Source organism: Sciurus vulgaris (assembly GCF_902686455.1).
Source record: "Sciurus vulgaris genome assembly, chromosome: 17".
In the NCBI taxonomy this organism is placed as follows: Eukaryota; Metazoa; Chordata; class Mammalia; order Rodentia; family Sciuridae; genus Sciurus; species Sciurus vulgaris.
The window spans coordinates 57,722,207-57,749,557 of NC_136478.1; the positions used below are offsets into that span (position 1 = coordinate 57,722,207).

The 27,351-nt window shown below is 40.3% G+C and overlaps 2 protein-coding genes and 1 pseudogene across 5 annotated transcripts in view; all 3 read right to left on the bottom strand.

Annotated features, from left to right (window-relative positions):
* LOC306648752 (sulfotransferase 2A1-like) overlaps positions 1 to 27,351 on the bottom strand; it is a 37,164-nt gene that overhangs the window by 5,482 nt on the left and 4,331 nt on the right. Inside the window, exons 1-6 of one of the 3 annotated variants that reach the window (XM_079119053.1) lie at positions 10,027 to 10,225; positions 8,751 to 8,959; positions 7,107 to 7,233; positions 4,373 to 4,467; positions 2,513 to 2,690; positions 233 to 684 (exon numbers count right to left, since the gene is read on the bottom strand). In XM_079119053.1, the coding sequence (XP_078975179.1) occupies positions 572 to 684; positions 2,513 to 2,690; positions 4,373 to 4,467; positions 7,107 to 7,233; positions 8,751 to 8,959; positions 10,027 to 10,210 (906 nt within the window). In that variant the 5' untranslated portion in view covers positions 10,211 to 10,225 and the 3' untranslated portion in view covers positions 233 to 571. Of the gene's footprint in view, positions 1 to 232; positions 685 to 2,512; positions 2,691 to 4,372; positions 4,468 to 7,106; positions 7,234 to 8,750; positions 8,960 to 10,026; positions 10,226 to 27,351 lie in introns of those variants that run through there. The other 2 variants (XM_079119054.1, XM_079119055.1) reach the window with 2 other exon arrangements.
* On the bottom strand, positions 14,552 to 15,748 carry LOC306648753 (poly(rC)-binding protein 2-like; annotated as a pseudogene). The gene has a single exon. The product of its transcript is annotated as a poly(rC)-binding protein 2-like (transcript).
* LOC306648765 (mitotic-spindle organizing protein 1-like) lies at positions 26,506 to 26,878 on the bottom strand (the record flags this gene model as incomplete). Its single annotated transcript, XM_079119081.1, has 1 exon — positions 26,506 to 26,878. The coding sequence occupies one exon, from the start codon at positions 26,876 to 26,878 to the stop codon at positions 26,666 to 26,668; it is 213 nt and encodes a 70-aa protein (XP_078975207.1). The 3' UTR covers positions 26,506 to 26,665.

Below are 27,351 nucleotides of genomic sequence, written 5' to 3' on the forward strand. Positions count from 1 at the left end.
GATAGATGTCATAGAAAAGGAACCTCAGCTTCTTCTACATTCTATTCGTGTTTTAAAAATTAGACACAATTGTGTGTGGTATTCATATTCTGTGTCTGACATTCTATGCATTTAAAAGACTACAATGTTCTTTTAAAGCTAGAAAGTGATGAATCAAGTAGAGAAATCCCAGTCATTTTTAAGAAGCAAGAGATCAGAGAAACAAAATATTTAATTCAGGGCTCCAGAGTAAAAAAGCAGGTTTTTAATTTTTTGTCAGAGTATCACATTTGTTATGCACAGTAGTTGAGTTGATCCAGAAACACTCATCCCTGCAGGGAAAGGCATTTCAGGTCTCGCTCCCCCTCTACCTGCTGTGCCTCCTCCCCTCTCCCATTCTCCTTCTCTACTCAGCTAGATTTCCTTTTGCTCCTCTATTAGTTTATATTTCATTGGTTCTTTATGCCATCTTGTCCTTTGTTCCCTTTTTCTGTAGAAATCTGTTTTATTGTAGAACTCCCCAATTCTGTACTCATCCCAGAAGAGGACAACAATTATCAGCATCCACATAAGACACAGAATCTCTTGGACATTATTCCCATGGGAACAGGTCTTTGGGAAAACCTGCCATCTTCTCTTGGTATACTTTATGAAAGGCTTCAGCTTGGGCCACTGTGAAGTGATTCTTCCAGTCCCCACAGATGCCTGGAAACATGAAGGACAGACACATCAGATCTACTGATAGGTCTGAAGACTGAGCTCTCCTTACACTGTCAGAGCAGTATAATGCCCACTGAGTCATGGTGAGCCCTCCTGCTGCCTGGCCACCATACCCATTCACACTTCTACCTGCCTGTATAGTGTGTCCTGACTCCCCCTCTCTCCCCAACCATCTTGTACCAAATCCATAAGCCACAGTGCTGGGTATAAAATCAGAACATCTGGAATATAACTAAGCCTGACCACTTCTTGTTTTACCCCTTTGGCTCAAGATAACAGAATTTCTGACCTGGGTGATGAGAGCAGATGACAACTAGTCTGCTTTGGCCATTCTCTGATAGGAGCTATTCTTCCCCTGACACCCAGATTGATGCATTGCCAGGCCCAGTGGCTCCAGTCACTTCTGGTTCCGAGTCTCCCAGGACTTCCAGTCTCTTTCAGGTAAGTCCCTTGGTGCTTTTGTGCTTCTGGGCACAGGATCCTTGTTGTCCAGACGCCACCCCTGGGACTGCCCAGCTTTAAACATGCCAGGCTCCCCCTCTGCAGGCTCTTTACTTGTCTTGACCTCGCCCTAGAGTGCTGTCCTGCTGGACGTATTCACGTCTTGTTGATTTGCCTCTTTCAAATGTTTGCTCCCATGCAGTTACTCAGTGAGGCCCTCAGTTCAGAGCTGAACACCTCCACCCTCGCTCACCTCACAGCAATGATCAAACACGGCATGTTCTAGGCCTTTCCTTTTGGAATGTGCACATGATATGTTTTTAACATATTAGGAAGTCAACACTTTCTATTAATTATATCATTCTTGGTGCTTCAAAGAATGACATGCTATACACTCAGTAAATGTTGTTGACAGGATTAATAAAGAGTGAATAAAATATGAGCATAATACCCTTTTTTATGGATAAGAATTTAGGAAGCCCCAGAGGGTTTACCATTGAGAACATTGGGGTAAAATGGAAACTAATGATATGGACATAATCAAAGCCTTCACTTAAGTGATTAAGTATTATAATATGTGTTATTTAAATTATGTTTTATATAATAGTACAATTAATGAATACATATATAAAAATATCTATGCTAATATGTTATATTTATGAAAACACTATACTCATATGAATATAAAGTAGCTGAATGCCTAACATGTCATTGCTATCTCATAAAAACTCATTCTTACTCTTACTTTCATTGTTATTTTCATCATCAGACAATTTTATTGATTTCTTCTGCTAGGCTCTGCTCTCTCACTGAGTGACATCCCCAGCCCAGTCCTGTTTTTATCCCTCTGTGCTCCATGTGCACTGTGTGCAGGAATCCTGACCTCTTGAGTATTTTTTGAAGCATTTGTTAGGTTTATTCCATGGTTCATCATTCCAGATACATGAGAACTGGAGGAATTTTGTAAAAACAGGTTCTCACATCACTTGCACTAGACATTTTTAATAGACCTCAATCCAAGGATGTTGATGTGAGGGCCTGACAATGTCTCCAAGCAAAAGACCTCCTCTCTACCTTCTTTAAGTATCTCTTTCTTTAGGACAGTTCTTTATGGTAAGTCAGCAGTGGAGTAGCCCAGACATGACCATGTTCAACAACACCCTCCTTTACAACACTGAATCACCTTTTAGCAGGCACCTGCATCCAATATCAGTAAGATCGAAACATATCATCCAAAAGGGCACAAAAGCAACTTTCAGGGCCATGAATGCTGAAATTTGATTGGTTCAAACACCTTCAGTCTTAGTGTTGAGTGGTAAAGAAAAGAGTGTCTTCTATGTAGTCTCATGCATTCTAAAACCAAATCATTTACCTTTCCTTGCTATTGAGAAGTGCTGACTGGTTAAAGATTCACGCAACATTTCATAATTGGACATCTTGTTTTGTTTCATGACCTGGAAGGAGCTATTCTTGAAGACTGAATCCAGTTCTTCTGGATTTAACTTCTGTCCCAGGAATTGACAGATCTTCTCTATGGTGCTTCTTGGGTCCTAAAGTGTGAACAAGCAAGAGTGAGGCTGTGAAAGGGAAACACAGCAGACATGGGAAGATTGGAATGGGAGTGTTAGGAGGGATGTGGGAGAGAAAGAGGAGAGGAAGGTGTATCGTAATGGGAAAAGACTGAGATGGATTCCAGAAGGAGGGAGAGAGCAAAAGGGGACAGGAAGAGGGACAGAAAGGGTGTGTGATATGAAGATCAGTATTGCTTCCCAGTGTGGTTGAGTTTAGGACACCCCAGAGGCAGGTGTCAGGATTTCTAAAGAGACTCCTGAGAGTGCAGGATAAGGCCAGGAGACTAAGCCCCAAAGACTCCTCCTTACCCCAGATGATGCTGTGTCCCATAACTGGCACTTGAATAACACATAGGGCTTTGGAATATCTTCCTCAACTCAAGCCCCATGATTATGAATGGATTTCCTGGGTGATCCCACCAAGGATATATATATATTTGTAAGGAAAAAGAATTTGCTTTGGCTCCTACACCTTTCCTTTAGGATAACAGTGCTTTATTATTATTTTTTTCCCCTGAGCCCCAGTTAGTATAGAACAATAAGAAAGAACAGTGGCAATAATTTAAAAAGTGTTTTGTGATTTGTAGGTAGAATTATAGGGAAGGGTGGGAGCTTGCTGCTGAGGTAGGTGAATGTGGCATCCAGGGCTCCTTGGTGAGAACTGACTTCATGCTGAGAACACAGGAGAACATGAAGTAGCTGCATGAAGGAGACCAGAGGCCTTTCACCAGGGGAAGCAGATGCCTTTGCATACGGCATCTGCTCCGTCCCCAAGACATCACTAGCAGGCCAAGTGTTTTCTAAGGTCTGTTCACTGTTTTGGTTTTCCTACATTGCTTAATTATTCCAAATAATATTTCTAAAAGTTCTAGAATTTCAGTTACATCTGGACCTAGTAACCTCACACAGAGAACTGTGCAGCTTTGTGCAGGTCAGTGTGGCATGGTTGTGCACCAACAGAAAGATCAACTTAGAATCAGTACATATTCAGTGTGCTATATCCAATCAGTGTAAGTGTCCTATCTACACACTCAGATATTTACTTGGGAAGTTTCAACAGACTCTCCATTTGCAATGTGGAAAGGCACAATGACTGTCATCCACAGTCACCATCCTGTGCTCAGATAGGTAGAGATCTTTGGGTTGCCCAGCTCTACCTGGACCCACCCCAGTGCTCAGCACCATCTGCAGACCTTTCCTGTCACTCCAGCCCCTGACGTCTCAGCGGAGTCACATAGAGTGACTTCTCATCTTCTCATCACCTTGTGAGAAAAGGGGAGAAGCCAGAGAGAGGGACACATTCTGAGGTTAGTGCTTTCTGCCTGTCAGATGGGATGACTAGGTTCCTCTCAGCATCCTGGGTTCTGCACAGAGAAACCTTGACAGCCACAGGTGTGAGCTTAAGCCCTGGCACCCTGCCTCAGTGTGTGGAAGGGCCCTTTAGGTGTTCCCAGATGGAACCCAGGATGAGGCATGGAGAAAGAGCGCAGAGCTTGGTGAGTGTTAAGCAGGAGCAGGGTAAAGTAGACCCATGGTTTGTTAATTCCCAGTGTTCTCCGAGAGGCTGTGCTTTGACAGGAAATGTGCAGTGGAGACACTGAGGATCAAGAAGGAGCAAGAAAGTTGTGTAGTGGCAGGCACTGATATGAGAGGCTGCTCACCTTCTGCAGCTCTTCATAACTCAGCAGCAGGATGTTCTCCCTGTGTCTCATGGACATCCAGCCACGAATGTGCTCAAACCATGATCCATAGGGCACTGCAGGTCAGGCACAGGGGTGCAGGTTATACACTAGCAAAACAGGGGCTGGGCTGTCCCTGTCACTGATCACAACCTGACAGCTTGATGCAGGTACATTGATAAATGTTCCTCAAACTAGGTAATGAAACAGAGTGGGATCATTCCTGAATTCATTCTATGAAACTAGTATCATTGAGATACCCAAACCAAGGACATATCAAGTCAGAAAACAACAGATCACTATTCCTGATGAACACAGACACTGAAAACTTATTAAAATATTAGCAAATCCTTTTCAACAGTAAGATTATACATCATGATGCGTTGGTTTCATTCTAGGGATATAAATTTGGTTCAACATGTGAATATTTATGAAGAGTTTTTACCACATCTGAAGAATATTCCTTGACAGAAGAACTTGGCTGAACGTCATGACTATATGTGTCAAACCCAAAGCCAATTATCATGCTAATTGGCGAAAAACTGTAAACATTTCTCCTAAGATCCGGAACAATTTAATGATGTCCCGACGCACGGCTCCCATTCAATAGATTTCTTGAAACTCGAGCCTTAGAAATCAGGCAGAAGAAGGGAATCAATAAATTACAAGTCGGAATGAAACCAAATTATCACTGTTTTCAGATGATAAGGTACTATGCTCTGAAGACCCAAAAACTCTCCCCAAACACTTCTACAACTGATTACAAATGCAGCAATGTAGCAGGATGGAAAACCAATATAGGAAGCCTAAGATCTTTTCTTCATAACAATAATGTATCTGCTGAGGAAGAAATCAGGAATACAATTCCATTTACAATGGTCTTAAAAAATCCTAGGTATCCAGGCTTAGTGACAGATGCTTGTAATCCCAGGGACTCAGGAAGGTGAGGCAGGAGGATTGGGAGGTGGAAAGCAGCCTGAGCAACTTAGTGAGGCCCTCAGCAACTCAGCAACTTCTAAAAAAGGGCTGGTGTTGTGGGTGTGTAGTTTAGCACTCCTGTGTCAGTCCCTGGTACCATATCAAACAATACTCAAGAAACCCTGGATGTGACCTATCTACAGTGGAGAACAATCTCTTTCAATGAGAATTACAGAATAATGAAGAAAGAAATTGAAGTAGGCATTAGAATTTGAAAAGCCCACTTTTGTTCTTGGATCACTAGAATTAAAATTGACATAATACAAAAAGAAATCTACAGATTCAATGCAATCCCTATCAAATACCATTGACATTCTTCAGAGAAATAGAAGGAAGAGTCCCAAAATTGAAATGACACACAAAAATCTAAAGCCATCTGAGCAGTGAGAACAATGATGAAGAGCTGGCATGTGGCTCAGTGGCAGAGCGTTTGACTGGCATGTGCTCGGCCCTGGTCTAGTCCCCAACACACACACTCACACAAAAAGAGTAGTGCTGAAGGCATCACATTCCTACGTCTTCCCAGTCTCAAATCTACCAAGGAGGTGTAGTAACAGAAAAATTGAACTTATATCAAAACAGTCCCATAGATCAGTTGATTAGAAGACACAGAGACAAACCTTCACAGACAGACTCATCTGATCCTTAACAAAGACACCAAAAGCAAATAATGGAGAAAACAGCCTATTTAATAAATGGTGCTTGGAAAATGAAATACCTGCATATCGAAGAATGAAGCTAAATCCTGCACAAAAATGAACTCAACGTGGATCAAAGAAAACATGAATTAGACCATCAACACTGGAACCACTATTAGGAAACAAAGCACCTTTACGTCCATGTATACATACAGTAATGACTTTCTCCATAAGACTCCTAGTGTTCAGGAAACAAATACAAGAATTGATAAGTAAAATGGCATCAATTGAAAAGTTTCTTCACAGCAAAAGGAAGAGAGTGTGTACAGAATGGGAGAAAATCTTTGCCAGCTATTCCTGTACAGGATTAATACCCAGAATATATAAAGTATTCAAAAATGTTAATACAAAAAATCAAATATCCCAATGAATAGATGGGTAAATGATGATCATTTCTCAGAAGAAGAAATATGATGGTGAAGAATTTTATGAAAAAATTTTCAACATCTTTAAAACCAGATAAAAGCAAATGAAAGCCACACGGAGATTGCATCTCACTCCCATTAGAATCATCAAGAACACAAATAACAATAAATGCTGTCAGGGATGTGAGTGAAAAAGAACACTTGCAATTAGTACCACCAGCATGGATATCATTGTGGGTTTTGTCAAAGTCTAGGGATGGAATCACCATATGACTTGGTCATAGAACCCCTGCTATTTATCCAAAAGAATTAAAGTCGACATACTATAGCAGTACATGCATATCCATGTTAATAGCAGTTCAAAAACAGCAGCTACATGTTGGAACCAGCCTAGGTGTCCATTGGCTGATGAATGGATACAGAAAATGTACTCCACATTCATGACATGACTTACTCAATCATAAAGAAGAACTCAATTGTGTCACTTGTAGGTAAAAGGATGGAACTGGAGAACAACATGCTAATTGAAAGAAGTCAGGCTCACAAAGTCAAGGATTGTCTGTTTTCTCTCATATGTGGAAAGTATACAGAAAAAGAATACAAAAGTGATACCAGGAAATTAGGAGAAAGGTCAGTAGAGTTGGGGAGGCAGATCTTATGTCTAGGAACACTCACCGTTTCCTTGGATGAACCATTTAAAGTATTGTTCCACTGACTCTGGTTTAACAGAAAACTTTGATGTAGTCCAAAAATAATAACCTGATACAAGAACATCTTTGGGATTTCTCATGAGATATAGCACCTTAAATTAAGAAAAAATGAGAGAATGGAAAATCAGTCTCAGTCATTCCTCACCTTGATCTTGATCTTTCCCCAGGCAGTTCTTACTGAATCTCTATTGAAGTTCAGTGGGTTCCTTTAACAAATTAGTTATAGTATTCCTTAATAAAATATACATTATAAACTTTGTATTTCATATTCCTTGATAGGAATAGAAGAGGTATAACTTTTTTCTTATTTCTTGGTTATTATTCTACTGAATAGAGGAAGCTGCTGGAAAGTTTTAAATGGTAATTGGTGAATTATTTTTGTGTTCTCCCATAATGATCACTAACAGCAGAATGGATTAAGAAATTATGAAATATTGAAATTCATAACAATGTATGGTCATTGACACCCAGAAGTCCTTTGAGAATTGCACAGACATTACTTTCATAAAGCAGAAGGAATTTATACAAATTCAAGTATAAGCAAAGTAATCTGTAACTGTATTCCAGTGTGTGTTTCCCTCAGTTTGTGGGCACCGATTGGTAGAAGGGGCCTGGGGAATCTTTCTGGACTGTAGAAATGTCTAAGTCTGATCTGGAGTATAGTTGCTTAACTGTGTACATATGTATATATTAAGAGGCCAGTATTTAATGTTAATGAAAACACACAGAATCACACACACACATCACGCACACCAGTGGGAATGGAACATCAGAATTTGACATGTGTTTACATCAACTGTCTTGGTGCTATTCTTGCAGGTCTAGTGTTTTCCTAGGGCTCAGTTTAATGAGGCAGAGGTTAATGAAACCCAACATGAGACGTGGAATTGTGTGTATTGGAGCAGCCTCACTGTGAGGCACTTTCCAAGACAGTAGTTCATTAATCTAGGATTCCAGGTGAAGTTTAAAGAAACGCATGAAAAAAATCAGAAGGAAACAAACACTTTTAGAAAGCATGTTTCTACAAATAACCTGTGGCACAGTAGATATTATATATCCATGTTCCATGCTGATTAATCCTCTGATATGGGGAGGCTGAAGTGGCTGCAGATCACAAAGCACATTGACATGCAGTGGGCTATGGTGGTTAGAATAGAGAGCCAGGCTCCTGAGCAGTCCCAGGAGTTATGCATTTATCGATGTGTGCATACTCTGTACTCCATATGGGCAATTCTGACTTGGGGGCTTCCACCTACCTGGCAGAAGGCTTTATAGAATTAATATTGGCTAACATCTTCAAGAGCAGGAAACGAGGGATACTCTAGTGTAGATGCAGTTATAAATTCTGGTTGCACATAAGATGTGGTTTTCTAAGACTCTGGCCTTAGCCAGTCCTGTTATCCCTGAATTCAGGCTAGCTAATGTGTGCAATGGTCCACATCCTTGCACTCAAGTGTGGTCTGAGTTGTGGCCTCATCAACCTCACCTAGTGTCTGAGAATCTCAGGTCTCTCCCAACCTACCCCATGAGCAGACAGCCTGGCAAGATCTACAGGTTTTATCTAGGCCCATGAAGGACAAAAAGCATTGATGAAACGTTAGACGCTGACCTTGGCCTTGGAAGTGAATAACGACTTGGGGAAGAGATGGAAGGGAAGGTGAGAGGTCAGGAGCCTTGGTCTTTCATTCTCATTTAGCAATTTGTAACCCAGATCTGTCTCTATCCAGGGAGAGCGTTCCCAGATGGGCACAGACTGGATCCACTTGGTATCCCCTTTGGAGTGAATCAAGCAGAGAATTTCAATCAACCAGTGGGTTCCTAGATAAGGAAGGAAAAGTGATGTTCATTCATTTCAACCTGACTTGTGAACAAGAAACCATGATAAAATCCATAACATAAACATAATCATGGACCCATTCAAAGCATGCAATCAGGTAGTGCTAAGCAGTGTTAATCATGTTCCTGTTTGTGTCAGCCAATGTTCAGAACCTGTTCATCTTTAACAACTGGAACTCTCTGCTTTTTAACAGCATTTCCCTACTTATGTCCATGTTTTAGTCCCTGGATCCACCATGGGGCTTTCTGTTTCTATGAACTTATCTACACTAGGTATTTGCACCAATGGAATCATACAGTACTTGTCTTTTTGTGCCCAACATATCATTTAGCACAATGCCCTCAGGATTGATCTATGTTGTAGAAGGTGTCTGAATATTTTTCCTTGTTAAGGCTGACTTTTATTCCATTGTATTAATATGCCACACCTTGTTTATGCATTCACTTGTGAATGCATTTGAGGCTGCTTCCACCTCTTGGCTCTTTGCTGAGATCCTTTTATGATGTTCCCACTCTTCTTGACTTTCCACATACCATCCCTTCTGATTGTATGGCCTCAATTTTCACTGAGTTTGCACTGCTCGTGCCCCCAGTTCCACTCCCGTGGTTGCAGCATGCATGCCCTTTCAGTCCCTTGTAATTTCCCTTCTCATTTTTGATTCCCAACCTTTTCCCATGCTGATTCTCCTACTCTAAAATAGTCTTCTTCTCCACATGATCTCCTATTCAGTCTTTTATTTCTATTGAGCTGCTCTTTTGCTGTTAGGTCCTCACTGGTTCTCCTCACCACCCATTTCTCCCTTGCCATCACACAAACACCTGAATCTGCTTAGGATTCACTCTTATACGGCCTTCCAATACCTAAGATGATCCATGCTGAGCCCTTGTTTCATTCTCTGCTATTGTCTGAATGGAAGTGGCTGGGGCACCGCCCCTTCCTCCCAAAGCAGGGCTCCCTGGCATGTAGAGCACATTCCATCCATCTGCTGAGTGCACAAGCAATGTAGCTCTCACCTTTTCCATGAGTGTTTCCTGTCCTGATTCCTTACCTGACTTTGGGTAAGACACCATTACTGTATCTTCATCCTTTATCACAAACTTAGTACATGCTTCTTTCATAACTTCAGAGCTGAAACCAAAATCAGGGAAAGATAATCCTTCAAACCACAGGAACTCATATGTCATGATGATGAGTTTCTGGTTGTGGGGCTGGAGTTCAGCTGTACCCACCATTCGAAGTTTTGGGAAATTTTGGGAGACTAGACTTTAAAGGAAATTTCAAAGAATCATTAACTTTTTCTTGTCAATTTAACTGGTTGGTAAAAGCAAATTTTGACTAGTGACCCAAAGTTTCATGGTATTGAGCAATTTTGTACACATTCAGTGACCATGAGCATGATGATCTGGGCGTGAGTTCATGGGCAGGACCCCACAGCAAGTGCTGCCATATATGCCAGTGAGCAATACCTGGGACCTGAAGAAAGCCATTCTTTTCCATTTATTTGCATTACAAAGAGTTTTCAGTATAGAATTTCTACATGAAACTGAGAGATACAGTGTATTGGTAATAGCCTGGAAGGATGTTGAGGAACATACACTGATGACTCTTTGATTCTAAAGGACAAGGACCTGCTTTAGAGTCATTAGATTTGGGGGGTGGACTGTAACTGGATCCACGTCCAGTCCTTCTTTACCTTCTGATTGACACATGAGACTGGGTTTCATTCTTCCAGGATTTAAGAACTGAGATAAGTGAATTTTCTTATCTACCACGTCAGTGATCAATGAAAGCCCTGTCACATACTTGTGCTAACACTTTCAGTTCACAGTGGACTCTGGGGGTCAAACTTCACATGATTAGGCAACATACCAAATCCAGGGAGTCCTTAAACAGTGGTCTCCTGCTGCCAGGAATGCTGCAGGACACACCTGCATTTTTATCAATTCCCCATGGACTTCTGTCACCTCCAGTGAGAACCATCTGATGAATGATGTCAACCCATGTTGAAGGCAATGGAGTTTTATGTAGAATGTTTGGTCATTAGGAGCAGAAGCCCTTTCCACTCTTCCTGCTGATTCCTGGGCATATTACTAGACTGAGCACTTGTGTATTCAACTGGGAGCTATTGATGCTGAATCTAAATCTGATGTGTGCATCCTGGGGAGAATGACCACCAATTAGGGCAAGAGTATGACTCTGGCTGAAATAAGAGTAGCATTTAATCCCCCGATATGATGTATGACATTTTTCTTTTGCAGCCTTTAAAATTCTATGATTATTTTGTATGCCAGGCATTTTCATTACAATGTGCCTTGGTTTGGTGTGTGGTAATTTTGTACATTTGTTGTCCTATAAGCCTCTTGGATTTGATATTCCATTTCATTCTTGAGAGTTGGGAAATTTTCTGTTATTATTTCATTGAAAAGACTGTGCATTCCTACTATGGAGATTCCTCAGAAAGCTTGGAATGGAACCACCATTTGACCCAGCTATCCCACTCCTTGGCCTATACCCAAAGGACTTAAAATCAGCATACTACAGAGATACAGCCACATCAATGTTCACAGCTGCTCAGTTCACAATAGTCAGACTGTGGAACCAACCTAGATGTCCTTCAATTGACGAATGGATAAAGAAACTGTGGCATATATATACAATGGAATATTACTCCACCGTGAAGAATGATGAAATTATGGCATTTGCAGGTAAATGGATGAAATTGGAGAATATAATGCTAAGTGAGATAAGGCAATCTCAAGAAACCAAAGTACGAGTGATCTTCTAATAAGTGGATGATGACACATAATGGCGGGTGGGAGGGGTTAGTGTTAGGGTTCAGTTTTGGGTTAGGTTTTGGGAGAGGGGCAAGAATGGAGTAAGAAAGGACTGTATAGAGGGAAAAGAGGGGTGGGAGTGGTGGGGGGAAGGGAAAATTGGCAGAATGAATCAAAGAACTTTTTCCTATGTAAATTTATGATTGCACAAATAAATGGTATGCCTTTTCTCCGTGTACAAACAGAGAAACAACATGTATCCCATTTGTTTGCAATAACAAAAAAAGACTGTGATTCCTTTGGTTTTTGTCTCTGCACCTTCCTCTCTCCTGATAATTCTTACATTTGGTCTTTCCAAGTTATCCCATAGTCTTGGAGGTTCTGTTCATGGTTCCTTACCATCTTCACTGTGTGCTCAACTTTATTTTCAAGATTATATATTTTGTCTTTATTGTCTGAGGTTCTGTCTTCCAAGTGATCTAGTCTGTTGGTTGAATATTCTATTGAGTTTTTAATTTGGTTTACTGTTTCTTCATTTCAAGGATTTCTGATTTTTTTCAAATCTCTATCCCTTTATTGAAATAATACTTGCTTCCTGCTTTTGCTATTGTATATCATCCTTTACTTTGCAGATCATTTTAATCATGTACTTTCTGAACTCCTTCTCCTATATTTCTTCTATTGTGCTGTCAATGACATATATTGTAGTGTCTTGGTTTGTTTGGGGTGCCTTCTTTCCTTGTTTATTCATTATGTACTTGTGTCTTCCCCTCTAGCAGTGCAGATTTGAAGTATTACATTTTAATCCCTATAGATTTATAGTGTCCCTGCAGATTTCCAATACCTCACCTTTAAGGGGGAGACCAATATGAAGGGCAACCAATGTGAAAAATATGCAGCTTTAAATCAATTATTCCCTATTAAGTGTTTACAGTTTTATTGCTTTAAAGAAAAATGAGGTGCTCAATTATTACCTACAATGTAAACAGTAGTTTTGCAATAGTGTGTGCACCTTGTGGGGACTCAGACGTGGACATCTAGAATCTAACTGTTGCCCCTAGATGGAAGCACCATGGTGTTAGTTTGCAGCGGCTGCAGCATCAAACCTGTAGGTGCTTTGGTGTTGGGGTTTCAGGTCCTGGCCAGTGTCCCAATATGGAAGATGCCCCAACTAAATATGCACAGGAAACACACAGGTGAACCAAGAGGGCAGTGGAGGTGAACTAGGATGAAGGCAAAGGTTCAGAAACAGGGCTGTGAAGCTGGGCCCTCGGGCGTCCTAGGGGAACCTGTTTTGATAGCAAGTCTGTGGCAGATGTTGTTTCCTCAGGCAGTTGCCTCCAGGCCCTGTCTGTTTGTTTTCCTAAAGTGGAGGCTACGATGTGGAGGGGGCTATGGAGGTCACTGCAGCGTTCCAAGATGGAGGCTGGCCTGGGGATCCAGTAGCACCTGTGTGGACAGGTGCTCTCCTCTGAGCAGAAGCCAAGGGTGGCCGTGGGTCAATTTTTCTCTGTACAAAAGTGAAGACCTACATGGCAGTTTCCATTAAGAACTTCTGCAATGCGTCTTTCAAACCAAGAATATGTGATCTTTATCATCAGGTAGACTAACTTTCCAATCCTGGAATTTCCTGTGTTTTGTGGGCATGTTAGCTAAATGACTCACTCTGTATCTGTGACAGGGGTTGTTTAATACCTGTGTTTCACAGATGCACAGCTCAGAAAGATTTTTGTTACATTTGTGGGGATTGACTTATGATCTCACGTGATCTAGGCAAGAGCTTGACCATGGAGTGAGTCCCAAGCATAGAATATTCCAAATTTTCTGAGAGAGACAATGTATCTCTAGAGCTGAGTAGTAAACCACTCCCATTCCAAGCAAGCAGCCTTCCTGCCATTCCTCAAACTCTCCAGGCACAATTTGATTTCAGGTCATTGACATTTTGGCTCTGTCTGTCAAAATATTCCTAAAGGATGGCAGGTAGTTCTCTCTTCCTCCTCCAATGCTCACATGTTAGCAAATCCACGTCAGCAGTCAGAGGGGCCAATTTGTACTTGTGGGTCTGAAGATTGGAGATCAATGTTTAGGCTTTGCCTACAAGTATGCCTGAAATATCCAGTTAATCATCTCTGGTACATGGATAATACTGGGAAAGCTTTGGTTGTTGGGTGGTTGCATAACTGTTACCAATGTCTTTATGTTTCCTGGGGTGGAATGATTTAGACAGTGGTCATGGGAAAACATAAATGAAATACATGTGTTATGTTTATTTTTTTAAATTTATTTTTATTGTAAACAAATGGGATACATGTTGTTTCTGTTTGTACATGGAGTAACAGCATACCATTTGCATATTCATATATTTACATAGGGCAATGTTGTTTGATTCATTCCGTTATTTTTTTCCTTCCCCCCAACCCCTCCCACCTCTCTTTTCCCTCTATACAGTCCCTCCTTCCTCCATTCTTGTCCCACTCCCACCCCCCATTAAGTGTCATCATCCGCTTATCAGTAAGATCATTCCTCTCTTGGATTTTTGAGATTTCTTTTTGGAATGTGCACATGGTATGTGTTTTTTTTTTTTTTTTTGGCATCCAGTTTCTATTCACAAAGAAAAATCTCCAGCCCATCTTTTAATTTTTTTGAAAAATTCCTGACAGTACAGAACTAAACTGAAATGTATTTATAGTCCACTCTTACATTTCCATGACAAACAGAAAATTTCATGAGTCAAAAAAAGGGGGTGGGGAGAGAAGCTTATAAAATTAAATATGGATCTCAGCAGTAACAGCTGAACAGAGAAAGGAATTAAAATGCTTTAATTAAAAAATCATGAGTGGATGATAATGTGTGTAGAAACTGAAAATTTACAAACGATTTAAAACCTGGAATTGCTGACTGTTCAGAAACTACACAGCTGGATCATGGGTGGTGGTGAACAGCAGAAAGGGATTATGGGTGAATCTGCATTGTTCTAGCTGCTCCCCATGCCACCTGTCTCCAAGGAAAGCCTGACATTGATTAGATACTGAGCCAGGCTAATGCTGGCAGCAGATTTAGTGATGGTAACCGCCTATCAGTAGACCCTTCCACTGGGTTCAGCAAGTTTGATCTGCGCACCAGACATCTGATGGATCTCATTGATTTTGGCGCCTTGACACCTGATTATGCAGCCAATCAATTCATTTGGAATGGTCAGTTCATGAGAAGTAGTCTGAGCAGATGCATCCAAACCTGCCCAATAGCCTTTTACCTCTGGTGAGCTGGATTCAATGCCACTGAATCTGGTGTTGCCATGCGTCATAGGAAAATGAGACTGTTGCATTGCCAACTGGTGTAGCTTGGTCAAATCTGGCTGTGGAATGGCATACTGTCCTTGAATAGTATAGGGCTGACCACTTGCAAAGATGACTGGAGAACTTGAGGGCTTGGGCCGGTACTGATGGTCACACCCTTCCGGGGGACTCCAACATGACCATGCAGATCTGTTTGACACCCTCAATGATGGGTTGCAGAATGCCAGCAATAGTGATGGCCCGCTCAGTTGAATTGGGGAGCATATCCCCTGCCACCTGGACTTGAGCCCCTGTACTCTCTCATATTTCCTTGATCTTGCAACCACCTTTTCCAATGAGAGAGCCATATTGACTAGCAGGGACCACCAGCCTCAAAATGACCGGGGGTCTACTGGAAGCTGTGCTATTGGTCATAGAGCTGCTGATGTCCTCTTCCAGTTTGTCAATGATCATAGCAAAGGCTTTGAAGATGGCATTAGTGGGTCCAGCCAAAGTGATAATTCTCTCAGGACAATTCCATTCTGAGATGTTGATACATGCACCACTCTCCTTGTGCATCTTCTTCACTGATTCTCCTTTCTTTCCAATGATACTGCCAACTTCCTTTCCATGCATAAGTAGCCGAAAGGTGAGAGTGACATTTAATCCACCTTCAATCATACTGGTGTCCATGTCCAGCAGTGTTATGGGGAGCTGGACTTTGAGTGGGGCTGGTGGAGGGCGGTGGAGGGCGGGCAGACAGGTGGGCGAGGGCGAAGGCTGCTGGTATCATTTTTAAGATATTAGGAAGTCAACACTTTTCATTAATTGTCTCAGTCTTGGTGCTTCAAAGAATCCTATACTCAGCAAATTTTGTTGACAGGATTAATAAAGAGTGAATAAAATATGGGCATCATACCCTTTTTTTACAGATAAGAATTTTGGAAGCCCCGGAAGCTTTACCATTGAGAATATTGGGGTGAAATAGAAACTAATGATATGGACATAAAGCCTTCACTTAAGTGATTAAGTGTTATATTATGTATCATTTAAATTGCTTCATATAATACTACAATTAATTATATAAATATATAAAAATATCTATGCTAATATGTTGTATTTATGTAAACACTATACTCATATGAATATAAATAGAATGCATAACATGTCATTGCTATCCTATAAAAACTCATTCTTACTCTTGTTTTCATTGTTATCTTCATTATCAAACAATATTTATTGAGTTCTTCTGCTAGACTCTGCTCTCTTACTGAGCAACATCTCCAGACCAGTCTTCTGTTTTTATCCCTCTGTGCTCCATGTGCACTGTGTGCAGGAATCCTGACCTCTTGAGTATCTTTTGAAGCATTTGGTAGATTTATTCCATGGTTCACCATTCCAAATACATGAGAACTGGAGGAATTTTGGAAAAACAGGTTCTCACATCACTTGCAGTAGACGTTTTCAATAGGCCTGAATCCAAGTGTGTTGATGTGATTCATCTTTCCTCACAGGAAGGAGGCCTGACAATGTCTCCTAGCAAAAGACTTCCTCTCTACCTTCTTCAGTTAGCTCTTTCCTTGGGTATCTCTTTTTTCAGGAAGTTCTCTATGGTAAGTCAGATGTGGAGTAGCCCAGACATGACCATGTTCAACAACACCCTCCTTTTCAACACTGAATCAACTTTCATCAGGTACCTGCATCTAATATCAGTAACATGGAAACATATTTTGCAAAGGGCACACAAGCAACTTTCAGGGCCATGAATGATGATTTTTGATATGTTCAAACACCTTCAGTCTTAGTGTTGAGTGGTAAACTAGAGTGCCCTCTAAGTAATCTAATGCATTCTGATACCAGAGCATTTACCTTTCCTTGCCATTGAGAAATGCAGACTAGTTAAAGATACAGGAAATATGTTGAGAGTAGACATCTTGTTTTGTTTCATGACCTGCAAGGAGCTATTCTTGGGGACTGAATCCAGTTCTTCTGGAATTATCTTCTTTCCCAGGAATTGAAAGATCTTCTCTATGGTGCTTCTTGGGTCCTAAAGTGTGAACAAGCAAGAGTGAGGCTGCGAAAGGGAAAGACAGCAACATGGGAAGATTGGAATGGGAGTGTTAGGAGGGATGTGGGGGAGAAAGAGGAGAGGAAGATGTATCCAAATGAGAAAAGACTGAGATGGATTCCAGAAGGAAGGAGAGAGCAAAAGGGGACAGGAAGAGGGACAGAAAGGGTGTGTGATATGAAGATCAGGATTGTTTTCCAGTGTGGTTAAGTTTAGGACACCCCAGAGGCAGGTGTCAGGATTTCTAAAGAGACTCCTGAGAGTGCAGGATAAGGCCAGGAGACTAAGCCCCAAAGACTCCTCCTTACCCCAGATGATGCTGTGTCCCATAACTGGCACTTGAATAACACATAGGGCTTTGGAATATCTTCCTCAAAACAAGCCCCATGATTATGAATGAATATTCTGGGAGATCCCACCAGGGACATAGATATTTGTAAGGAAAAAGAATTTGCTTTGGCTCCTACACCTTCCCTTTAGGATAACAGTGCTTTACTATTATTTTTTCCACCTGAGCCCCAGTTACTATCGAACAATAAGAAACAACTGTGGCAGTAATTTAAAAGTGTTTTGTGATTTGTTGGTAGAATTACAGGGAAGTGTGGGAGCTTGCTGCTGAGGTAGGTGAACGTGGCATCCAGGGCTCCTTGGTGAGAACTGACTTCATGCTGAGAACACAGGAGAACATGACGTAGCTGCAGGAAGGAGACCAGAGGCCTTTCACCAGGGGAAGCAGATGCCTTTGCGTACGGCATCTGCTCCGTCCCCAAGACATCACTAACAGGCCAAGTGTTTTCTAAGGTCTGTTCACTGTTTTGGGTTTCATACAATGTATAATAATTCTGAATAATATTTCTAAAAATTCTAAAGATTTCAGTTACATCTGGACCTTCTAAACTCACACAGAGAACTGTGCAGCTTTGTGCAGGTCAGTGTGGCATGGTCGTGCACCAACAGAAAAATCAACTTAGAATCAGTACATATTCAGCGTGCTATATCCAATCAGTGTGAGTGTCCTATCTACACACTCAGATATTTACTTGGGAAGTTTCAACAGACTCTCCATTTGCAATGTGGAAAGGCACAATGGCTGTCATCCACAGTCACCATCCTGTGCTCAGATAGGTAGGGGTTTTCGGGTTGCCCAGCTCTACTTGGACCCACCCCAGTGCTCAGCACCATCTGCAGACCTGTCCTGTCACTCCAGCCCCTGACGTCTCAGAGGAGTCACACAGAGTGACTTCTCATCTTCTCATCACCTTGTCAGTCAAGGGGAGAAGCCAGAGAGAGGGACACATTCTGTGGTTGGTGCTTTCTGCCTGTCCATTGTGATGACTGGGTTCCTGTCAGCATCCTGGGTTTTCACGTAGAAACCTCGACAGCCACAGGTGTGAGCATAAGCCCTGGCACCCTGCCTCAGTGTGTGGAAGGGCCCTTTAGATGTTGCCAGATGAAACCCAGGATGAGGCATGGAGAAAGAGCTTAGAGCTTGGTGAGTGTTAAGCAGGAGCAGGGCAAAGGAGACCCAGGGCTTATTAATTCACCGTGTTCTCCAAGAGGCTGTGCATTGACAGGAAATGTGGAGTGGAGCACTGAGGATCAAGAGGGAGCAAGGAAGTTGTGTAGTGGCAGGCACTGACTATGAGAGGCTGCCCACCTTCTGCAGCTCTTCATAACTCAGCAGGAGGACGTTCTCCCTGTGTCTCATGGACATCCAGCATGAATGTGCTCAAACCATGATCCATAGGGCACTGCAGGTCAGGAACAGGGGTGCAGGTTATACACTATCAAAACAGGGGCTGGGCTGTCCCTGTCACACATCACACCCTGACAGCTTGATTCAGGTATATTGATAAATGCTCCTAAAACTAGGTAATGAAACAGAGATGGGCACTCTTCCTGAATTCATTCTATGAAACTAGTATCATCGTGATATGCAAGCCAAAGACATATGAAGTCTGATAACACTATTTCTGATGAACACAGACACAGAAAACCTATTAAAATATCAGCAAATCCTATTCACAATAAGATTATACATCATGATGTGCTGGATTCATTGTAAGGATGTACGTTTGGTTCAACATGTGAAAATTTATATATGGTCTTTAACACATTTGAAGAATTTTCCTTGACAGAAGAACTTGGCTGAACATCATAAGACTATATGCGTCAAACCCAAAGACAATTATCATGCTAATTGGTGAAAAACTGTAAACATTTCTCCTAAGATCAGGAACAATGCAATGATGTCCAGACTCACAGCTCCCATTCAATAGAGTTCTTGAAACTCTAGCCTTAGAAATCAGGCAGGAGAAGGGAATCAAAAAATTACAAGTAGGAATGAAGCCAAATTATCAGTGTTTGCAGATGATAAGGTACTATGCTTTGAAAACCCAAAACGTCTCCCCAAACACTTCTAGAATGGATTACCAAATTCCACAAAGAAGCAGGATGTAAAGTCAACATTCAAGATCCAAGATCTTTTCTTCATAACAATAATGAATCTCCTGAGGAAGAAATCAGGAATACAATTCTATTCACAATGGTCTTCAAAAATCCTAGGTATCCAGGCTTGGTGACAGATGGTTATAATCCCAGGGGCTCAGGAAGGTGAGGCAGGTGGATTGGGAGGTGAGAACCAGCCTGAGCAATTTACTGAGGCCCGCAGCACCTCAGCAACATCTAAAAAAGGGCTGGGGATGTGGCTGAGTAGTTAAGCACTCCTGTGTTCAGTCCCTGGTACCATATCAAACAATACTCAAGAAGCCCTGGATGTAATCTATCTACAGTGGAGAAAAATCTCTTTCATGAGAATTACAGATTGCTGAAGAAAGAAATTGAAGAAGGCATGAGAAGTTGAAAAGCCCTCTTTTGTTCTTGGATCACCAGACTCAAAATTGACATATTACCAAAAGAAATCTACAGATTCAATGCAATCCCTATCAAATACCATTGACATTCTTCAGAGAAATAGAAGGAAGGGTCCCAAAATTGAAATGACACACAAAAATCTAAAGCCATCTGAGCAGGTAGGACAATGATGAAGAGCTGGCATGTGGCTCAGTGGCAGAGCATTTGACTGGCATGTGCACGGCCCTGGTCTATTTCCCAACACACACACACACATTCACACATAAAGAGTAGTGCTGAAGGTATCACATTCCAATGTCTTCCCAATCTTACAAAATACCAAAGAGGTGTAGTAACAGAAAAATTGAACTTATATCAAAACAGACCCATAGATCAATTGATTAGAATAGAAGACACAGAGACAAACCTTCACAGACAGACTCATCTGATCCTTAACAAAGACACCAAAAGCAAATATTGGAGGAAACAGCCTATTTAATAAATGGTGCTTGGAAAACTGAATACCTGCAAGAAGAATGAAGCCAAATCCTGCACAAAAATGAACTCAAAGTGGATCAATAAAACATGAATTAGACCATCAACACTGGAACTACTAGGAGGAAACAAAGCACCTTCACGTCAATGTGTAGATGCAGGGATGACTTTCTCCATAGGACTCCTAGTGTTCAGGAAACAAATCCAAGAATTGATAAATGAAATGGCATCAATTAAAAAGTTTCTGCACAGCAAAGGAAAGGAGACAGAGAGTGTGTACAGAATGGAGAAAAATCTTTGCCAGCTACTCCTGTGACAGAGGATTAATCCCCAGAATATATAAAGTACTCAGAAATCTTAACACTGAAAGTGAAATAACCCAATGAATAGATTGGTAAATGACAATCATTTCTCAGAAGGAGAAATATGATGGCAAACAATTTTATGAAAAAATTTTCAACATCTTTAACAACCAGATAAAAGCAAATCAAAGCTACACTGAGACTGCATCTCACTCCAGTTAGAATCATCAAGAACACAAATAACAATAAATGCTGTCAGGATGTGAGTGAAAAAGAACACTTACAATTAGTACCACCAGCAAGGATATCAGTATGGAGTTTACTCAAAAGTCTAGGAATGGAACCACCATATGACTTGGTCGTAGACCCGCTTGGTATTTATCCAAAAGAATTAAAATCAGCATACTATAGCAGTACATGCATGCCCATGTTAATAGCAGTTCAATCACAGCAGCTAAGTTATGGAGCAAGCCTGGGTGTCCACTGGCTGATGAATGGATACAGAAAATGTACTCCACATTCATGACATGGCTTACTCAATCATAAAGAAGAACTCAGTTGTGTCACTTGCAGGAAAAAGGATGGAACTGGAGAACAACATGCTAATTGAAAGAAGTCCGACTCAGAAAGTCAGGGGTTGTCTGTTTTCTCTCGAACGTGGAAAGTATACAGAAAAAGAATACAAAAGTTATACCAATAAATTAGAAGAAAGGCTAGTAGAGTTGGGGAAGCTGTCACTATTTGCTGATGACATGATTATATATTTGGAGGATCCAAAAAAGTCCTCCAGAAAACTTCTAGACCTCTTCAATGAATTCAGAAAAATAGCAGGCTATAAAATCAACACGCATAAATCTAATGCATTTTTACACATAAGCGATCAAACATCTGAAATGGAAATGAGGAAAACAACTCCATTTGCATTAGCCTCAAAAAAAAAAAAAAAAAAAACTTGGGAATCAATCTAACCAAAGAGTAAAAGATCTCTACAATGAAAACTACAAAACATTGAAGAAAGAAATTGAGGAAGACCTTAGCAGATGGAAAGATCTCCCATGTTCTTGTATAGGCAGAATTAATATTGTCAAAATGGACATACTACCAAATGTGCTATACAGATTCAATGCAATTCCAATTAAAATCCCAATGATGTACCTTACAGAAATAGAGCAAACAATCTTGAAATTTATCTGGAAGAATAAGAAACGCAGAATAGCTAAATCAATCCTTAGCAGGGAGAGTGAAACAGTGGGTATAGGATTACCAGACCTTCAACCATACTACAAAGCAAAAGTAACAAAAACGGCATGGTATTGGCACCAAAATAGACAGGTAGATCAATGGTACAGATTAGAGGACATAGAGAAAAACCCAAATAACTACAATTTTCTCATACTAGACAAAGGTGCCAAAAATATGCAATGGAGAAAAGATAGCCTCTTCAACAAATGGTGCTGGGAAAACTGGAAATCCATATGCAACAGAATGAAACTAAACCCATATCTCTCACCTTGCATATAAAGCAGCTCACAATGGATAAAGGACCTTGAAATCAGACCAGAGACCCTGCATCTTATAGAAGAAAAAGTAGGTCCAGATCTTCAACACGTCGGCCTAGGACCAGACTTCCTCAACAGAGTCCCATAGCACAGGAAATAAAAGCAAGAATCAATAACTGGGATAGATCCAAACTATATAGCTTTCTCTCAGCAAAGGAAACTATCAGTAATGTGAAGAAAGAGCCTACAGAGTGGGAGAATATCTTTGCCAATCATACTTCAGATAGAGCACTAATCTCCAGAATCTATAAAGAACTCAAAAAACTCTACTCCAAGAATACAAATAATCCAATCGAGAAATGGGCTAAGGAAATGAACAGACACTTCACAGAAGAAGATGTACAAGCAATCAACAAACATATGAAAAAATGTTCAACATCTCTAGTAATAAGAGAAATGCAAATCAAAAGTACCCTAAGAATCCATCTCACCCCAATTAGAATGGCAATTATCAAGAATTCAAGCAACAATAGGTGTTGGAGAGGATGTGGGGAAAAAGGTACACTGATACATTGCTGGTGGGGTTGCAAATTAGTGCAGCCACTCTGGAAAGCAGTGTGGAGATTCCTTAGAAAACTTGGAATGGACCCACCATTTAACCCAGCTATCCTGCTGCTCGGCCTATACCCAAAGGACTTAAAATCAGCATACTACAGAGAAGCAGCCACATCAATATTCATAGCTGCTTAACTCACAATAGCAAGATTGTGGAACCAAGCTAGATGTCCTTCAATTGATGAATGGATAAAGAAACCGTGATATATATATATAGCAATGTTAAAAACCATAAAGAATAATAAAATCATGGCATTTGCAGGCAAATGGATGAAATTGGAGAATATCATGCTAAGTGAGATAAGTCAATCTCAAAACCCAAAGGATGAATGATCTCACTGATAAGCGGATGATGACACATAATGCAGGTTGGGAGGGGGCAAGAATGGAGGAAGGAGGGACTGTATAGAGGGAAAGGAGGGGTGGGAGGGGTAGGCATGAGACTGGCATGTGAATGGCCCTGGTCTAGTACCCAACACACACAATCACACACAAAGAGTAATGCTGAAGGCATCACATTCCAACGTCTTCCCAGTCTCAAATCATACCAAGGAGGTGTAGTAACAGAAAAATTGAACTTATATCAAAACAGACCCATAGATCAGTTGATTAGAAGACACAGAGACAAACCTTCACAGACAGACTCATCTGATGCTTAACAAAGACAACAAAAGCAAATATTGGAGAAAACAGCCTGTTTAACACATGGTGCTTGGAAAACTGGATACGCATGTAGAAGAATGAAGCTAAATCCTGCACAAAAATGAACTCAAAGTGGATAAAAAAAAAAACCCATGAATTAGACCATCAACACTGGAACTACTAGTAGAAAACAGCACCTTCACGTCCATGTATAGATGCAGGAATGACTTTCTCCATAGGACTCCTAGTGTTCAGGAAACAAATCCAAGAATTGGTAAATGAAATGGCATCAAGTTAAAAAGTTTCTGCACAGCAAAGGAAATGAGACAAAGAAGAGAGTATGTACAGAATGGGGGAAAATCTTTGCCAGCTACTCCTGTGACAGGATTAATACCCAGAATTTATAAAGTACTCAAGAATCTGAACACCAAAAATCAAATACCCCAATGAACAGATGGGTAAATGACAATCATTTCTCAGAAGGAGAAATATGATGGCAAACAATTATATGAAAAATTTTCAACATCTTTCACAACCAGATAAAACCAGATTAAAGCCACACTGAGATTGCATCTCACTCCCATTAGAATCATCAGGAACACAAATAATAATAAATGCTGTCAGGCATGTGAGTGAAAAAGAACACTTACAATTAGTACCACCAGCATGGATATCAGTGTGGGGTTCTCTCAAAAGTCTGGAAATGGAACCACCATGTGACTTGGTCGTAGACCCACTTGGTATTCATCCAAAAGAATTAAAGTCAGTGTACTATAGCAGTACATGCATGCCCATGTTAATAGCAGTTCAATCACAGCAGCTATGTTATGGAGCCAGCCTAGGAATCCACTGGCTGATGAATGGATACAGAAAATGTACTCCACATTCATGACATGGCTTACTCAATCATAAAGAAGAACTCATTCTGTCACTTGCAGGAAAAAGGATGGAACTGGAGAACTACATGCTAATTGAAAGAAGTCAGACTCACAAATTCAAGGATTGTCTGTCTTCTCTCATTTGTGGAAAGTATACAGAAAAGGAATACAAAAGTGATACCAGGAAATTAGGAGAAAGGCCAGTCGAGTTGGGGAAGCAGATCTATATGTCTCAGAATACTCACCGTTTCCTTGGATGAACCATTTAAAGTATTGTTCCAGTGACTCTGGTTTCCCTCCCCCCCTTTTTTTTTTTTGCCAATACCACCAAAATGGTTTTATTTTTGTCATTGTCAACATGTACAGCATTGGAATTGTATCATTTTTGTTTTATTTCTTAAATATTACTTAAGTATGCATTAAAAATATACGTTTAAAGCCAGGAGCAGTGACACACACCTAATTCCAACTATCTGGGAGGCTGAGCAAGAGAATCACAAGTTCAAGGTCAGCCAGGCAATATCACCAGACCCAGTCTCAAATATATAAATAAATGAATAAATAAAAATCCTGGGGATGTGATTTAGTAGAACACACTGGGGTTCAATCCCCCTTATCACCAAAAAACTTTTAAGAAACATGACACATTAAAAGGCCTCTCTAAACATAATCCTTTCTCCATATATTTTTCCATTTTGCTTCATATGTAAATAATTTAATCTATAAAATCACAAATAAAACTATAGGAGCTCTTATGGCCTAGAAGTACTTACATGTTTTGGGGTTTGAGAATAAATGTTCTCTTTGATTTATAAATAATATGCAGTATTTTCAGTGTTTAGTATCATTCAAATGCTTATCACACATTCTTAGTGTCTCCTAACTTGTTCTGCTAATCAACCTTTTCAATTTACTGGTAAAGATGCCATGAATTAAAAGTCATCATGGTCAAGCCAAGATTAATTAAAAAAAAAGGGGGCAGAGAAAGTGCCTATCTAAATTCACTAAATCTTATTAAAACCACTTCCGCTTGTATGAACAACAAATAACATTAGTGAAGAATGAATACCATTCATTTAAAAGGTATCTAACAAAATCTAAAATTTAATCAACAGTGAGATTAAATCCATATTAGCCTTGCAAAAAAAATTCCACTAGACTCTGTTACAGGAACAGATCCAATAATATCCTAAATTTTCTAAAATTTATTTTTGAATCATCATTTTGATGAGTTAGAACTTTAAAAGGAAAAATGACACAAATGATTTTAGAAAGGCATACATAAAATTCCTGATACATTTCATTAGTTTTTGTTTAATTACTAGAAATCCTTATTCAGAAAATATTACACACTCATTAATACACACCACCTATCTACTGATTTATTATATATCCACATCATATTTATTGGGTAAGAATTCCAATTACTTTTATGTAATAAAAGTAAAAAAGAATTTTGCATGTTGCCCATGTTCACTTTATACATTATTTTTAGGCCTTTATTTATAGGATATAAAACTTAGAAAAACATTCTAAATTAATATTATAGCTGTAAATGACTCAAAATACAAATAAAACTAAGCTAAGCACTGTTATTACTTTTAAAATCTGTTTATAGAAATTTTATTTTTTAGTCAATACAAAATTATCTAGTTCACACTATTAACTGTCTAGAGACTGTTTAAAAAACTAAACATACTCTGTTAAAGAGCAGATTACAAGAAATGTTTTCTATGCTCCTATTTTTAAAAACGAGATTCTGGTATACATAGGGAATTTAAATACATGGTGGCTAAAATCCTGTCAACTTTCAGCCTGATACAACATAAATCAACAGTTATTATGCATAAACAATTCAAAATGAAAGTTTATAATGGAAATGTCAACAAGTCATAAGTGCACATCAATACTGATGAGTTCCCACGATACTTCAACCAGGCACAGCAGATGTGCACATCTGATAGACAGACTGCTTAGAAAATTAGAGCTATCAGAGCTATAAATAAGGAATACATAAATATAAACAGCAATGCCAAAACATTCGGGCCATTAAAAAAAAAGTGAATAAGATGCAATGCAGATGCATTTGATAGTCCTCTCTGTAAGCCACTTTCCACTGTTATAAAGCTATGGTTTTATAATTCTTTTTAAAAGGAAAATTGTTCTACACTGCTGCATGCAGTAATTTCACTGTACATTCTTGACTACAATGCAATCTCCAAATCCTCTTGACATGTCTCATCAGGATCTCTCCAGATAGTCAGCTTGTCATATTTTCAGGAGCCTTTATGCTTCAGTAGCCTTGCGAAGTTCCTTAATAACAGAGGATAAAGCTTCCGGGTTAATTCCTTGTTCACAAAGCCGTACACAAATAGACAGTGTTTCCACATCTAAGCCAGTATTCAAATTTCTTGAAATCTCAAGCAGAACGTCCATGGTCTCCCTCACCGCATTCAAATTGGTGGGCATCGACACCCCGGGGCCGCTGCCAGTAGCCATAGCACCGGCCTAGGGAGGCGGAAGGGCCTGACCCGGAAGTGTAGCGCCTTCCTTTCTCCTGGGCAGTCAGCGCGCGTCAGGCCTACGCCGGGCAGGCTCCGCCCCTCCAGGTAACAGTACTAGAGATTGAACCCAGGGAGGCTTAACCAGAGCCACAGATGGATTGAAGTTTGAGGCCAGACTTAGCAACTTAGCAAGATCCTAAGCAACTCAGTGAGACCCTGTCTCTAAATGAATATGCTAAATTACCTTGATTTGGTCACTCACTGAAGTATACATGTCTCAAAACATCACATTGTCCCTGTAAATGGGTGCAATTATTGTGTGTCAAAACAAAACCATCACAATGTCTGTGTTTCACTTTGTATATCTACCTGTGTATCTATGTGTACTGATGTAACATCTAGATTTGTTTGCAGCATTTTCTTTCCTTATTTTCTCATATTGTTCAGGTATCAGTGGACTGCTGAGAT